This window comes from Sorex fumeus, unplaced genomic scaffold (assembly GCF_029834395.1).
Source record: "Sorex fumeus unplaced genomic scaffold, SorFum_2.1 ptg000072l, whole genome shotgun sequence".
In the NCBI taxonomy this organism is placed as follows: Eukaryota; Metazoa; Chordata; class Mammalia; order Eulipotyphla; family Soricidae; genus Sorex; species Sorex fumeus.
In genome coordinates this window covers 8694661-8708152 of record NW_026606129.1, presented here as the reverse complement: position 1 = coordinate 8708152, position 13492 = coordinate 8694661, and the positions used below count along the sequence as shown (strand labels likewise).

The window sequence follows — 13492 nt, the reverse complement described above, 5'->3', positions numbered from 1 at the left end:
GAACTCGTGCCTGCAACCGAGTGGCCATCGACGGCAGGAGGAGAGGCCGGTTGATGAACCCCAGGGTCCGTAACCACAAGCTTCCCCCACAAACACAGCGGCCAGGCAGAGTGGAGGAGTTTATTAGGGAGATTCGGGCAGCAAAGACACCCCGCGTGACAGAAAGGAAACCCTGGAAGGGTCCCCTCCAGCCCAGCTGGAGCCCAACCTTGACCTCTGCAAACGGCAGAACAGCTTTCTCTGGAGGCCCGGCCCGGGCATGGGGTCTCAGCCAGGACTGCCGGTCCCCCCGAAGCCGGGGAGCCAAAGGCCATTCAGAGCATCACAGAGACAAGGAACGTGGACGCGGCGGGGAGGCGCGGAGATGGGGAGACGCTGAGGCGGCGCGCGGGGCCGCGCCCGAGTCCCAGGCATTTGGCTCTGCACGTCTCCAACCCAGTGACCACAAGTTCTATAAAACGGGACTGAGGGGGTAAGATGCTTCTCGGCGGTTCCAAGCTTCCCCCTGCCCGCTCCCCGCAGGCACTCCCAGACGGACATGGCAGGGCGCAAAGGCCACACGTTGCAAACAAGAAAACCAAGAATAAGCCCTGCTGCTCTTAAGGAGAGAGAGGGAACAAGGGGCCGCGGGCTGGTCCACGGAGGCTTCCGGAGAGCAGGTCCCAGCGGCGGCCGGCAGGGCTCTAGGTGAGGGTCTCACCTTTTGTCACCTGTCGAAGCAAGGGGCAGCGAGGTCAGTGCCAAGGCGCGAGCAGGGCCGGTGTTTGGGGTCAGGGTCCCGGGAAGCTGGGGTTGGGCCAGGCCACCCCCCGCCCCCACAAGCCTCCCTGCACTCACCCGGGCCTCGATGTACTCGATCCTCCGTTCCAGGGCCGTCAGCTTCTCGTTGAGTGTCGCCAGTCTTGAACGACAAGACATATCTGGAGAAACACAGACGATGTTCAGAACTGATATACACACACACACACACACACACACACACACACACACACACACGTGTGTGTGTGTGCGCGCGCTAAGGACGGGGAGTGCAGGGGCAGAGCGGAGTGACCGAGTGGGACAAAGCGCCAGGGCCTCTGCACACAATTCCAGGAGTGAATCTGCCCGTTTGGAATTCCCGGGAGAGAAAATTGCCCCTGGGAGCCCCGGCCAGGCAGACGGGAGCTGCCACGGCGGGTGAGGACCTAGGCCAGGGCCCGAGCCACAGGACAGTGGGTGGCTCCTGTCCTGCATGAGGCCGCCCCAAGTTCAATCCCCAGCACCCCAGAGGGCCTCCAGGGCCCACCTGAAGTGATCCCTGAGCAGAGAGCCAGGCGTGAGCTCTACTCCCCCACTAAGCCCTGATTACCCACAGGAATCCAATCGAGCCCGGAATCCACAATGCAGCCAGGAAATGAGGAGAACGGGGAGAGCGAGGCCCCCAGAGCCCAGGGGCCCAAGGGTCCCTTGGAAGCGGGGGCCAGCCGGCAGAATGGGGGGCTCCGTACGACCACCACAGAGCCCAATTCTGCCAACAGGCCTCGGAGCAAGGAAGACAGATGGCGCCCTTGCAACTCGGCCAGAACTGGGCTGCGATGCTCACGGACGCAAGTGTCTGAGCCAGCAGCGCAGTTCCAGCCGCACCATCTGCAGTGCCTCATTCTGGCAACGGGAGCTCCAGTCCCCAGACTCCCCCAGGCCGGGCAGACGGCCTGGGAGGGCACATTGGGGGCGGCAGGGAGCTCAGGGGGTCACTCGGGCCAGCTGCGCACAGAGGTCCAACCAGGGTTGGCAGCCGGCAAGGCAAGTGCCTGACCCACTCCACTGTCCCCCTGGTCAATGAAGTAATGTTCAAACTTGAATGGTTGGACTGGAGGCTGGGGCAGAGAGCTAAACAGGAGCCTGCGGTTCTGAGGCTGCGGGTTGGATCTCTGGCACCAGCGGGGAGTGGCCCAACTACTGAGAGCATTAATAAACAATGGTATTGCTATTCTACATGAGAGAGAACCCACCGTAACTAAACCTGATTAACAGACGAGGCCAGAGTGACAGCACAGCAGGCAGGGCAAGGGTCACTCCCTGGCCCCGATACGGCATCCTACGCCCTGCCAGGAGAGACCTGAACACAGCCAGGAGTAACCCTGCCGTGAAACAGGTATGGCGCCCAAACCAAACAAATCGTGGTTAATCTAGAGCATATATTTATTCCTACAGAACAGAGAACACGAGACAAGCACTCAGAGAACGGACAGACCAGGGAAACAGGACATCACTGACAGCGAGTCACTCCGTAAGAAAACCAAACGAGGGGCTGGAGCAATAGCACAGCGGGTAGGGCATTTGCCTTGCACGCGGCCGACCCGGGTTCGATTCCCAGCATCCCATATGGTCCCCCCAAGCATGGCCAGGAGTAAGTCCTGAGTGCATGAACCAGGAGTGACCCCTGTACATCGCTGGGTGTGTCCAAAAAAGAAAAAAAAAATGAAAACCCAGTGAGGGGGGGCGGGGTTGGAGGGAACCTGGGGACACCGGTGGAGGGATGGGTGTGTTGGAACACTGTACGACTGAATCTGATCATGAACAGCTTTGCAAGGGTCTACCTCACAGTGATTCAATAAAAAGGTAAAAACAAACAAACAAAAAACCCCACGGCAGCTCCCCAGTTCTCTGCAGGGGCGAGGTGCTAGGAGGGGTTGGACTCTGCCAACTGGGCGATGACTCAGGAGCCAGAACACCCAGGGAGGCGGCCAGGCTGCGGGGGTGGCAGCTGCCACACAGAAACATAGGGAGAGCGAGGGGAAGCACTCAGAGGGCCGCAGCTGGGCGCCGGGGTTCAGGCCTCAGCCCGCCCTGGCCCCCCACACCAGCCTCCAAGCCGCTGGGTAAGATGCAAAACAAGGAACAATGTCAGAAAAGGATGTCGTGTTGGGGGGGGGGCATAGCACAGTGGCCAAGGCTCCATCCCGCATCCCACAGAGACCCTGAGCCAGCAGCGACTCCTGAGCACAGTGGGTGCGATCCCCAAACGCACCCCAGCAGGGCCACTGGAGATGGGCCCAGAACCAGGGGGGCAGGGGATCTCCCTCATCAGCACACAGGCCACCAGCACACCACACTGCCACCAGTGCCGGCGACCAGCTGGTGCCATCCCCCGCAACCCCCGGTCACTGCAGCACTGCCCAGACCAACAGTCCATCACATCAACTGTGTCCACAGGGCACTCTTAAGTCCTGGACGGGCCTTTCTCCCTAGTGGTACCAAACCCCCCCCCCCACCCATGACTGATTGTTCCTCCGGGCATCTGACACTCTGCAGGGGTCACAGTGCACAGGTTGACAGCCGACAGGTGAGCCTGAAACAGACTCCCCCGCCCCCTTCTCTGCTCCTCGTAGCTCAGAACCATAAAATCGCGGCCCGTTACTCTGCACACCAAAGCTCCCACCTGCCTGGAGATGCGCCGGGCCGGCTGCGGTGCCAGCACCCCCGGCCGTCCACTAACTCTCGGCCGTCCACTAACTCTCGCAGACCAGCGGGAGCGCCGGGAAGGCTCCGGGGACGCACAGCCCCCCGCAAAGCACCTGCCACCGACTCGGGGGCCGGGGAGGGGACCGAGGCCCGCGCCAAGAAATCCCCGACACCACCCGCGAGGCCGCCACCGTGCAGCCCGCCGGGATGCCCACCTCTCCCCCTGGCCCTTCCTGCGGGACGGGGGCCACAGCGCCGGGGTCCACGCTGTGAGTCTGGGCTACGGAGGGGCCTCGGGGCAGCCCCGGGAGGCCCCAAACCTGCCCCCGCCCCAAGTAACTCCGCCCTGGGCAGGCGGCAGGAGCCACGCGTGCGGCCGAACGCCGGCGACCGAGCGCACGGGAGCGAGAACCCGGCGCCAACGCCCCCACTCGCGGGCCTCCCCGGCCCCGCTCGGCCCGACCAGGGGCTGCGGGCCAGGGCCGGCCGGCGGGCTTCCCGCACGCACGCGCCCCGAGCCCGGCAGCAGCGACCCGAACCGGACCGGACCCGGGACCCGGCGGCCCGCGCCGCCCCCGCCCGGGCTTCCGGCCACCCCGCTGCCCCGTCCCGCCGGGCAGCCCCCGGCCGCGGGAGTGGACGCGCGGGGGCGGCGAGACCCGCAGCGGCCCCGCGCCCGGCGCCCCCTCACCGAAGGAGTTGAGGAAGTCCGCGATCTTCTTGATGCTGCTGGTGATGACCTCGATGTACTCGCGGTTCGCCCAGTCCTGGTGGATCTCCCGCTGCACCGGATCCTCCTGCCCCGCCATGGCTGCCGCCGAGAGGCGAGAGTGCGCACGCGCCGCGGCGCCCCGCCCCGCCCCGCCGCGCCCCGCCCCGCCTCCCCGGGGCCAGGGCGGCTGCGCAGCCTGCCGGCCGCCGGCGGCCAATCCGCGGGCTCGTCACGCGCCGGCGCCCCGACGCACCACCGCTCTGCCCCGCCCCGGGCACCACGGCGCCTGCGCAGCCTTTCGGCCGCCGGCAACCAATCCACGGGCTCGCAGTGCGCCTGCGCCCCGACGCACCACCGCTCCGCCCCGCCCCGGGCACCACGGCGCCTGCGCAGCCTTTCGGCCGCCGGCAACCAATCCACGGGTCGCAGTGCGCCTGCGCCCCGACGCACCACCGCTTTGCCCCGCCCCGGGCGCCACGGCGCCTGCGCAGCCTTTCGGCCGCCGGCAACCAATCCACGGGCTCGCAGCGCGCCTGCGCCCTGACGCGCTGCTGCCCGGTCCTCCCGTCTTCGCGTTGCTCCTAGGCCTGTCAGTCTTCGGGACCCCGAAGGAGGGAGTGCTTGGACCCCCGGCCCACGACCTGCAGCCCGCCCCTGCCCCTGCACCTCCGGAACGTCTGTGGGCTCGTGTGCCCGCGCCACCCCTCTCCTGGAGCTGCTCTCCTACAGCTGCCGTCTGCAGTAAAACGGATGTGGCGATGACATGCCTGTAAACCGCAGTCCTTTAAAACGCCTCGTGGACAGTGCCGCGGCTGGGCGCTCGCCTTGCACACGGGCTTGCTCGGGGTGGACCCCCAGCACCGCATAGGGCCCCCTGACACCGCTGGGTGTAAGCCCTGAGCATCACGTGGTGGCCCCCCAGAAGACAACGCAAAGAAATAGTGCCTTGCAATGTCACAACCTGATGCCTCGCCTCGGTTCATCAGTCGAACAGAAAACTTTTGGGTAGGGGGACAGGGCTGGGGGTCATACCCTGACTGCATTCAGGGATCACTCCTTACGGCATGCATGCCTGGGACGGAGCCTACGCTGGGTGCGTGCAAGGCAAACGCCTTACCTGGGGTCCTATCAAGTCTCCAAACGACTTTTTTTTTTTTTACGAAAAGAAAGTGAGGAAAAGGCTAAAGAGATACAGGCTGTTAAGCTGGCATTACCCGTTCAGAATGTAAATTAATAAATTGTGAAACCTTGATTGGAGAGATGGGTCACACCAGCCATGCTCACCCTTACTCCTGGCTCTAGACTCAGGGGTCATTCCTGCTGGAGCTCTGGACTCCTATGGGGTGCCAGGCCTCGAGGGTCACTGAAGGCAAGTGTCCTACCTGCTGTACTAACACTCTAGCACCACAGAATGATTTTTTTTTTTCTATTTGGGTCACACCCGGCGATGCACAGGAGTTACTCCTGGCTCTGCACTCAGGAATTACTCCTGGCGGTGCTCAGGGGACCCTATGGGATGCTGGGAATCGAACCCAGGTCGGCCGCGAGCAAGGCAAACACTACCCAGTGTACTATCGTTCCAGCCCCACAAAATTATTTTTTATTTGATGTTAAAGACATTTTGATTATTGGGCTGAAGCACTTGCTTTGCACACAGGGGTTGCTTGTCTGGTCAGGGCCTCACAATAGCTTCCGGGCACTGCCAGGCATGGTCCCAACCCTGAGCCAGGTATGGACTCAGAACTGCCAGGAGTGACCCCCAGCCCCTGCTCAAGTGAAATAAATGAGGAAACGGCTTACATGGTGTTAACATTTATGTCTGTCCTGGTTGGGTCTGGGAGCCACACCCGGAAGTGCTCAAGGTCTACTCTTGGCTCTGAACTCAGGAGTGACCTCTGGCAGTGCTTAGGGGGCCATATGGGGTGCCAGGATTGAACCTGGGATGGTAGAAACAATTGCAGGCAGGCAAGAGCCTTACCTGCTTGCTATCTCTCCGGCCTTGTTGGTTTATTTTTTTTCCTTTCTGTTTTTGGACCACACCCAGCAGTGTTCAGGCATTATTCTCATCTCAGCTCCTGATGTCACTCCTGGCAGTGCTCAGGGGACCACATGGAGTGCTGGGGACTGAACACAGTCCACCAAGTACAAAGCAAGAGACATGCCCTATCTGTTTCACCTTCACAGAAAAAGTAGGTTCAGCCTTTCTACTTTGGCTCGGCGATCTGTGCTCCTGTTCCTCAGACTCTAAGGAACTCCAGGCTGCAAGATTGTCCCACGGTGAAGAATCTTTCTCCTGATTTCCAGAGCTTTTACCTACATGCCGCTTGGGATGTGGCCTCCGCAGTGCTCCAATGTGGGGTGCAGGTGGCCCTTCTCCATTGAGAAATCATATGAGCCCCAGCGCTGCCAGGAAAGCTGCAGGGATGCTTTTGAGGGAGTGACAGGAGGGCTGCAGGGTGACAGCCTGGAGGAACCAACCTGTCTGTGACTTGAGTTCATTGGACCCTTCAAGGAACTTGGGAGAATGGGTGAATGACTTTGGGCATGGGGCTGGAGTGATAGCACAGCGGGTAGGGCATTTGCCTTGCACGCGGCCGACCCGGGTTCGATTCCCAGCATCCCATACGGTCCCCTGAGCACTGCCAGGAGTGATTCTTGAGTGCAGAGCCAGGAGTAACCCCAGTGCATTGCCGGGTGACCCACAAAGCAAAAACAAAAAAATAGATTCCGGGGATAAGACTCAGCATGGTGCCAAGAAATTCTTGAAGAAATGTTAATGGCATTGTGCAGTTACTGGAAGTCCCTTTGCCATGCCATAGCCAGCCATCAGAGCCCAGCGGTGAAGATAGAGTGTGCACCATGGCGATGCTGGAAGCCGCTGCGGAACGTTCTGTCTGGGCAGAGCAAATGTGGCTGACACAGAATCTCAGAACTGAGCCCCCTGATGCGTTAGGGCATGGGTAGCAGCAGTCGGGGACTCTCATTCTCCGGGATGTGGCCATGGAGCTGGACAACCAGGTTGGTGATGGCAGATGGCAAAATGGCACCGCTGTGAGGCAGGAGTGAGGCCCTTTTGAATTTAGAAATGGCTCTTCCAGCCTTCCCTTTGGCCCAAGACTGCACCCAAGGTCGCTGCCTCATTAGGACAAATGTTTCCCTGAAGATAATGGGAGGACGGGAGGTCTGGTGAAAGAAAAATGCCTGTGCAGGAGTTTCTCTGCTCCGCGTGAGATAAGCGTTGGAATGCGGGAATGTCCCTCTGCAGCTGCTGGACCAGATAATAAGACTGAAACAGAGCTGGATGTGTCCCGCTTTGATTTGCTATACTGTATCCTGTTGAATAGCCCAAAAAGAGCATGTCCCAGAAAAAAAAAAAAAAAACAAGAAAGAAAGATGCTTGCCTTTCACAGGGCTGACCCTGCTTTGATCCTTGGCACTTTAAGGTCCTCGTGCAATGCCCAGTGCCAGATAGAGCCCTGAGGACATGGGAATATCTCCTGACCATCAGTGGGGTGTGGCCCATCCCCTCCCATCATTTGTGTTTTCCAAGACTTTCTCTAGCCTCTAAAAATGACTCCCCTCCAAATGCCCACTGCCACCTGGCCCTGCCTCAGGAACACAGACCATATTGACCAAGTGTGGGGGTGGGGGGAGGCGGGATCTACCCAGGACTCCACGGGGGAAAGGCAGGAGCTCTGCACTGATATCACCGGGCGCCTACTTAGACGGTTCTTTTCTTCTTTAACCACTCCCAGCGAGGCTCAGAGGAGCATATGGGGTGCCGGGGATTGAACCTGGGTTGGCAGTTGGCAGTGTGGAAGGCAAGGAACTTACCCACTGTGCAATATCTCCTGTCCTTAAGTATTCAGTTTTGGTGTTTTGCTTTTTTTCAATTATTGTTTGTATTTTTATTTTGGGGGGTCACACCCGGTGATGCTCAGGGGTTACTCCTGACTCTGCACTCAGGAATCACTCCTGGTGGTGCTCGGGAAACCATATGGAATCGAACCTGGATTGGTCACGTGAAAGGCAAAAGCCCTTGCCTGCTGTCCAAAACACCCTATTGATGATTGACTTTTTTCTTTTTTTTGCTCTTTGGGTCACACCCGCCGATGCACAGGGGTTTCCTGGCTCATGCACTCAGGTATTACTCCTGGCTGGGCTCGGGGGATCATATGGGATGCTGGGAATCGAACCCCGGTCAGTCTCGTGCAAGGCAAACGTCCTCCCTTGTGCTATTGCTCCAACCCCAGATCTCTCTTTTTTTAAATTTTTTTAGCCATGCTCCAGGGACCTCGGGGATCACTCTTGGCGCCATATGCGGGACCATACGCACTGCCGGGTAGGCGCCAAGGCCCCTGCACGGTCTCCCTGCCAGGGTCCGAGCCGGGCCCTGCTCACAGCCGCAGAAGGGGCTTGTCTGTCCAGGTAACCCGCGCGCCTGAGTGGGCGGGGCCGCGCGGCTGCAGGTGGAAGTGGGAGCCGCCCCCCGCCCCCCGCCGAGCTCCGTCCAGTCCTGGGTCATAAAGGCGGTTGCCAGGCGCCCGGCGCGGGGGAAATGCGGGCCCGGCACGCGGGAACCCGCGGCCGCCACTCTGGAGCGTGCGAGCGCGCGTGCAGGTGAGCTGACCGGCCCGGCCCGCTGGACACAGGCCCCCCTGGCCCGACACAGGCCCCCCCTGGCCCGCAGGCCCGCCTGGGCCTCAGCTGCACGCGACGGGCCTCCCGCCGGCTGGGGGGCCGTGCCCTACAGTGCCCAGGAGGCCACATGGGATGCCAACGCCAGTTGGGCCAGGTGCAAGGCAAACGTGCAGACCGCTGCCCTCTGGGGCCCTCCTGATGCTTGAAACGTGAAGGGGCTGGAGAACCGGGTGGTCCCCATGGGGGAGCTCCCGGAGGATAGACTTCCAGTGGGCCCTCCCCCTATCCCAGGCTGCTTCTACTCAGATTCAGGCGGGGCATTGGTAAAGCCTTTTCTCTACCACCCTAGCCCCCGTGTTCTCTTAGGAGTCAGCAGGTCCTGGGCAGCTCTTTCTTTGGCGAGGTGGTCCGAGCCATGGTATCAGATCACTAGTCCGAGGGCGCATTCCGTTCTGAGCAGCCCAGAACACGGCCTGAGCAGCCTCTGGTCTTGAAGGCCCGGCTTGGCCGAAAGGCTGCCAGCAATTAACCGAATAAGATGCTTTATATTTATGATTAAAAAGTAGAATGATGAAACAGTCAAATTCTACCTGAATAGACTCCAATTAGTAACATCCTCCCTTGATCTTTGCGGGGAGTGGCTGCGACCATAGTGTGCTGGCAGGGCGCCTGCTTTGCATGCAGCTGGCCTGGGTAGTGATCCCTGAGCACAGAGCCAGGAGTCAGTCCTGAGCACAGGTGTACCCCCAAAAAACCACCAACAACAAAACAATCGAACCCGGGGCGGCCGCGTGCAAGGCAAACGCCTTACCCCTTTGTGTCCCAGGACATTCTCATTTTTTGAAAGGCATTTAAGGGCCAGGAATGGGACTATCTCCAAAATTAAGAATACTGGAAGATGAGGGTTTTTCCTCGTTTTGGGCCATATCTGGCAGTGCTCAGGGATTACGTGGTGCCATTTGGCAGCGTGCAAGCATCACCCCATCCATGGCACTCTCTCCCAGGCAGGCTCCTGGCTTTATGTGGGGTACCAGGAATGAAATGCAGGGAAGTACTTTTCCACGGAGCTACACCCCCAGTCTCGAGATGAATTGTTTTTTGTTGTGTTTCTGGGCCATGTGCAGTTGTACTCAGTGTTCACTGTGGGATTATCTGCAGTTCAACTATTGAACTCGGGTTGGCTGTGTGCAAGGTAACTGCCTCCCCTGCCGTGCTGTCTCCAGTCGCCCAGGATGAACTTTCTTTTGTCTTTTTTTGGCCACACCCAGCAGTGCTCAGGGCTCAGTGCTCAGCGATCAGGCTTAGGAAACCGTATGAAATCAAACCAGGATCAGCAGCATGCAAGGCGAGCACTTCATAGACTATGAAATCGAGTCTCTTCTGTTGCTTTTGGGTCATACCCAGTGGGACCCACTTTTTGGTTACATCCAGTACTCATGGATCACTCCTGGAGGACTCAGGGGTCCATACAGGGTGCTGAGGATCGAACCCGGGTCAGCTGTGTGCAAGGCAAGTGCTCTGCCCATCTGCTCCAACCTAGATGAAGTTTCTTTTCCCCCTTTTTTTGCGGGGGGCAGCGAGGATGGTTATGGACTACACCGGTGATGCTCAGGGGTTACTCTTGGCTCTGCTCTCAGGAATTACTCCTGGTGGTGCACACAGATGGGATGCTGGGCAAATCTGGGTCGTACACGTGCTAGGCAATTGCCCTACTATTGCTCCAGCCCCACCAGATACAGTTGAGTTTTTTTGGGAGTCACACCTGGTGATGCTCAGGGGTTACTCCTGGCTCTGCACTCAGGAATTACTCCTGGCGGTGCTCAGGGATCATATGGGACACCAGGGATTGAACCCAGATGAACCGCAAGGCAAAGGCCCTCCCTACCTACTGTACTAACAATTCTGGCCCCACAGAGGAAGTTTCTTTTTTTGTTTTGTTTTTGGGGGGTTATACCCGGTGATGCTCAGGGGGGACTCCTGGCTCTGCACTCAGGAATTACTCCTGGTGGTGCTCGGGGGACCATATGGAATGCTGGGGATCAAACCCGGGTTGGCTGTGTGCAAGGCAAATGCCCTACCTGCTGTAGTATTGTTCCAGCCCCTGAAGTTTTTTTTTTTCCCTTTCCTTTTTGGGTCACACCTAGCGATGCACAGGGATTACTCCTGGCTCTGCACTCAAGAATCACTCCTGGCAGTGCTCGGGACCATATGGGATGCTGGGAATCGAACCCGGGTCGGCCGCATGGAAGGCAAAGGCCCTACCCACTGTGCTATCACTCCAGTCCCCCCTGAAGTTTCTTAAAGGACCAACATAACCTCTCACACACCGAGGTGTATCAGAACCCCTTGGCAACTCTTGCTAGTCGTTTTGTTTGGGGAACCACATCTGTGGATGCTTGGGGTTGCTCCCAGCCATGCTGAGGACCATGCAGTGGCAGGGATGGAACCGAGGGCTTCCACATGCAAAGCCTGGCCCTCAGGCCCCGTCATCCCCCCGCAAGCTTGTTCAAACTCAGACAGGGAAGTTGTAAGTGCACAGTTATATCCCTGGGAAGCGGGGGGCCCAGGAATTAGTCTCTCTGCCGTGTTCCCAGATGGAGCTGGAACTCCCATCGGGACGAACTGAGCAGCACTGGTGTGAAAGCGCAAAGGTCGGAGTTAACTTTTCACCAAAATGTGGCCTTTTGAGGGTGTCATGATGTGCCAGCAGCCTCAGCACCTCAGAGCCACACAGCAGTCTTAATGATGCACTGGGTGGCTCCATTTTGGACAAATCCATTTGTTAAAAAAACAACAACAACTTACCTTCAGGGGATCAGAGAGGCAGACCAGCGGGTGGGGTGCCTGCCCAACAAAGACCCAGGTTTGATCCCTGGCACTGCATATGGCTTCCTGAGCACCACCCGGAATGCCCCTTGAGCACAGTGCTAAGAGTAAGCCCAGAACATATATGTGGCCCAGAAACAAAAAATTGAACTGCATGAGGTCAGATGCAGCACTACAGTGGAGAGGGCGCATGCCTTGCACAAGGCCAACCTGGGTTCAATCGCTGGCACCCCCTCTGATCCCTACCAGGAGTGATCCCTGAGCACTGCTAGGTGTGGCCCCAAAATAAAACCCCCAAAGCCCAGCTTGGTCTCAGAGGCTGGCAATGAGGCTTAACAGGGTTTCAGGACCCCCCAGGAGTGGCCAGCTTCGATTCCTGTCACCCGACAGTGACTCCTCCTCTGAGTGGGTCCCAGGACGCAAGTAAGCTCAAGCATTAGCGGCAAGGAGATGCGACCCAACAGCCACGCCCGACCCTGCAGCGTGAGCCCAGGGCTCCACCTTCTCATCCCTCTCCTCTAGGGCAGCCCATGGCGGGATACCAGCTCTGGTCGCCGTGGACCCCTCTGGACGAGAGCTTCCAATGGCTGCGGCACACAACACCCACCCCTTCATCCAAGCACCCCTTTCGGGCTTCCCCCTGCCTGCCACACACCCCTTCTGACCTTGAGGTTCAGCTGTGCTTTCAAGAGGTCACTCTAGTCCTGGACAACCAGCTCCTGGAGACCGGGGCGAGTCCCCAGCTGCCCTGCCACACGTCAGAGCTCCGGCCGGCCACCGCCAAGAAGGGGCTGGTCCGCAAGCCACAGCCCATCCGCCTCAGGGGAGTGGACTCTGTCTTTGGCAGAGTGGTCACCGCTCAGCCACCTAAGTGGACGGGGACCTTCAGAGTCTCGGACAGGTCAGCCTTCTGCAAGATCATCAGCAGAGAGCACCAGTGGCCCACCGGGCTGAAGGAGCCGCAGATCCAGATGACGGTGGCCATGTGTAAGCAGATGCTGCGGTCCATCCTGCTGCTCTACGCCACCTACAAGAAGTGCACCTTTGCCCTGCAGCACTCCAAGTAGAGGCTTCCTGGGTGCTTCCAGTCCTTGCAAGGCACGTGCCCTTTGCTATGAGCCCGAAGCTTCCAGAAGCCTGTCCGTGGAGAGGGCACTGCCATCAGTGCAGCTACCTCGCTTTCTGGTAAGCAGTGACAATTCAGGAGCCCCCCATACTCCCTCCCCCTCCACAGAAGGGCCAGTGACAGAGCAAGGGAGAGCATTTCTGTTGGGAACTGAACCACCACCGATGTGTGTATATGTCATTAACGAACAATTAAACAAACCAAATAAACGCCGAGCCTAGTGTGACCTCCTTCAGCATCGGACACCGCAACGAACCAGGGCCAGACACAGGAGCGTCCAGGGAGGAGAGTTCAGGGTTTCTGTGCTTGTGAGGACAAGGTGGGGGGGGACATCTGTGAGTCGGGGGCTAACACCTCTGCACCAAGACACCACCACCTACCCAGCTCCCCATACAAGCGGGGAGAAGTACCAACAAATAAGTTCACAATCCGGCAAAATTTCTGGTAGAAGACACGAGCACTGCACATTGTAGCTGATGGGAGCACCCAGATTCTATTTGCGGGTGGGATAGAGGGTAGGGCGCGGGCCCAACCTGACAGTGCTCAAGGGCCACTCCTGGCTACGAAGCCCCGTCTGCCAGGCAAGAACCTTAACTCTAGACAACTTTGCTTCCTCTCCTCCTCCTGTTATATTTTTAACACACTGGCTCATAATGTTTCACTATTTTCCTACTGGGTTACAGATTTTCTAACTGGTACAACTCAGTGTGAAAAATGTTTTCCAAGCTTCACCCTGAGTTGGC

At 58.8% G+C, this 13492-nt stretch overlaps 2 protein-coding genes across 2 annotated transcripts; one reads left to right on the top strand and one right to left on the bottom strand.

Moving 5' to 3' along the window:
• Positions 1–106: 106 nt before the first annotated feature.
• Positions 107–4290, bottom strand: BRK1 (BRICK1 subunit of SCAR/WAVE actin nucleating complex). The gene is made up of 3 exons (XM_056129600.1): positions 4136–4290; positions 838–920; positions 107–710 (listed from the first exon to the last, which is right to left on the bottom strand). Exons 1-3 carry the CDS (start codon positions 4251–4253, stop codon positions 684–686), a joined length of 228 nt encoding a protein of 75 aa, XP_055985575.1. The 5' UTR covers positions 4254–4290; the 3' UTR covers positions 107–683.
• A 7863-nt stretch (positions 4291–12153) lies between these two features.
• FANCD2OS (FANCD2 opposite strand) lies at positions 12154–12690 on the top strand. The gene has a single exon (XM_056129895.1). The coding sequence runs from the start codon at positions 12154–12156 to the stop codon at positions 12688–12690; it is 537 nt and encodes a 178-aa protein (XP_055985870.1).
• The last annotated feature ends 802 nt before the right edge of the window (positions 12691–13492 follow it).

Coding starts and splice junctions, on each gene's coding strand:
- FANCD2OS (XM_056129895.1), top strand. CDS start 12,154: ATGGCGGGATACCAGCTCTGGTCGCCGTGGACCCCTCTGGACGAGAGC.
- BRK1 (XM_056129600.1), bottom strand. CDS start 4,253: ATGGCGGGGCAGGAGGATCCGGTGCAGCGGGAGATCCACCAGGACTGG. Junction 921..4,135: donor GGACTTCCTCAACTCCTTCG/GTGAGGGGGCGC, acceptor GTGTTTCTCCAG/ATATGTCTTGTCGTTCAAGA. Junction 711..837: donor TCGAGTACATCGAGGCCCGG/GTGAGTGCAGGG, acceptor TTGCTTCGACAG/GTGACAAAAGGTGAGACCCT.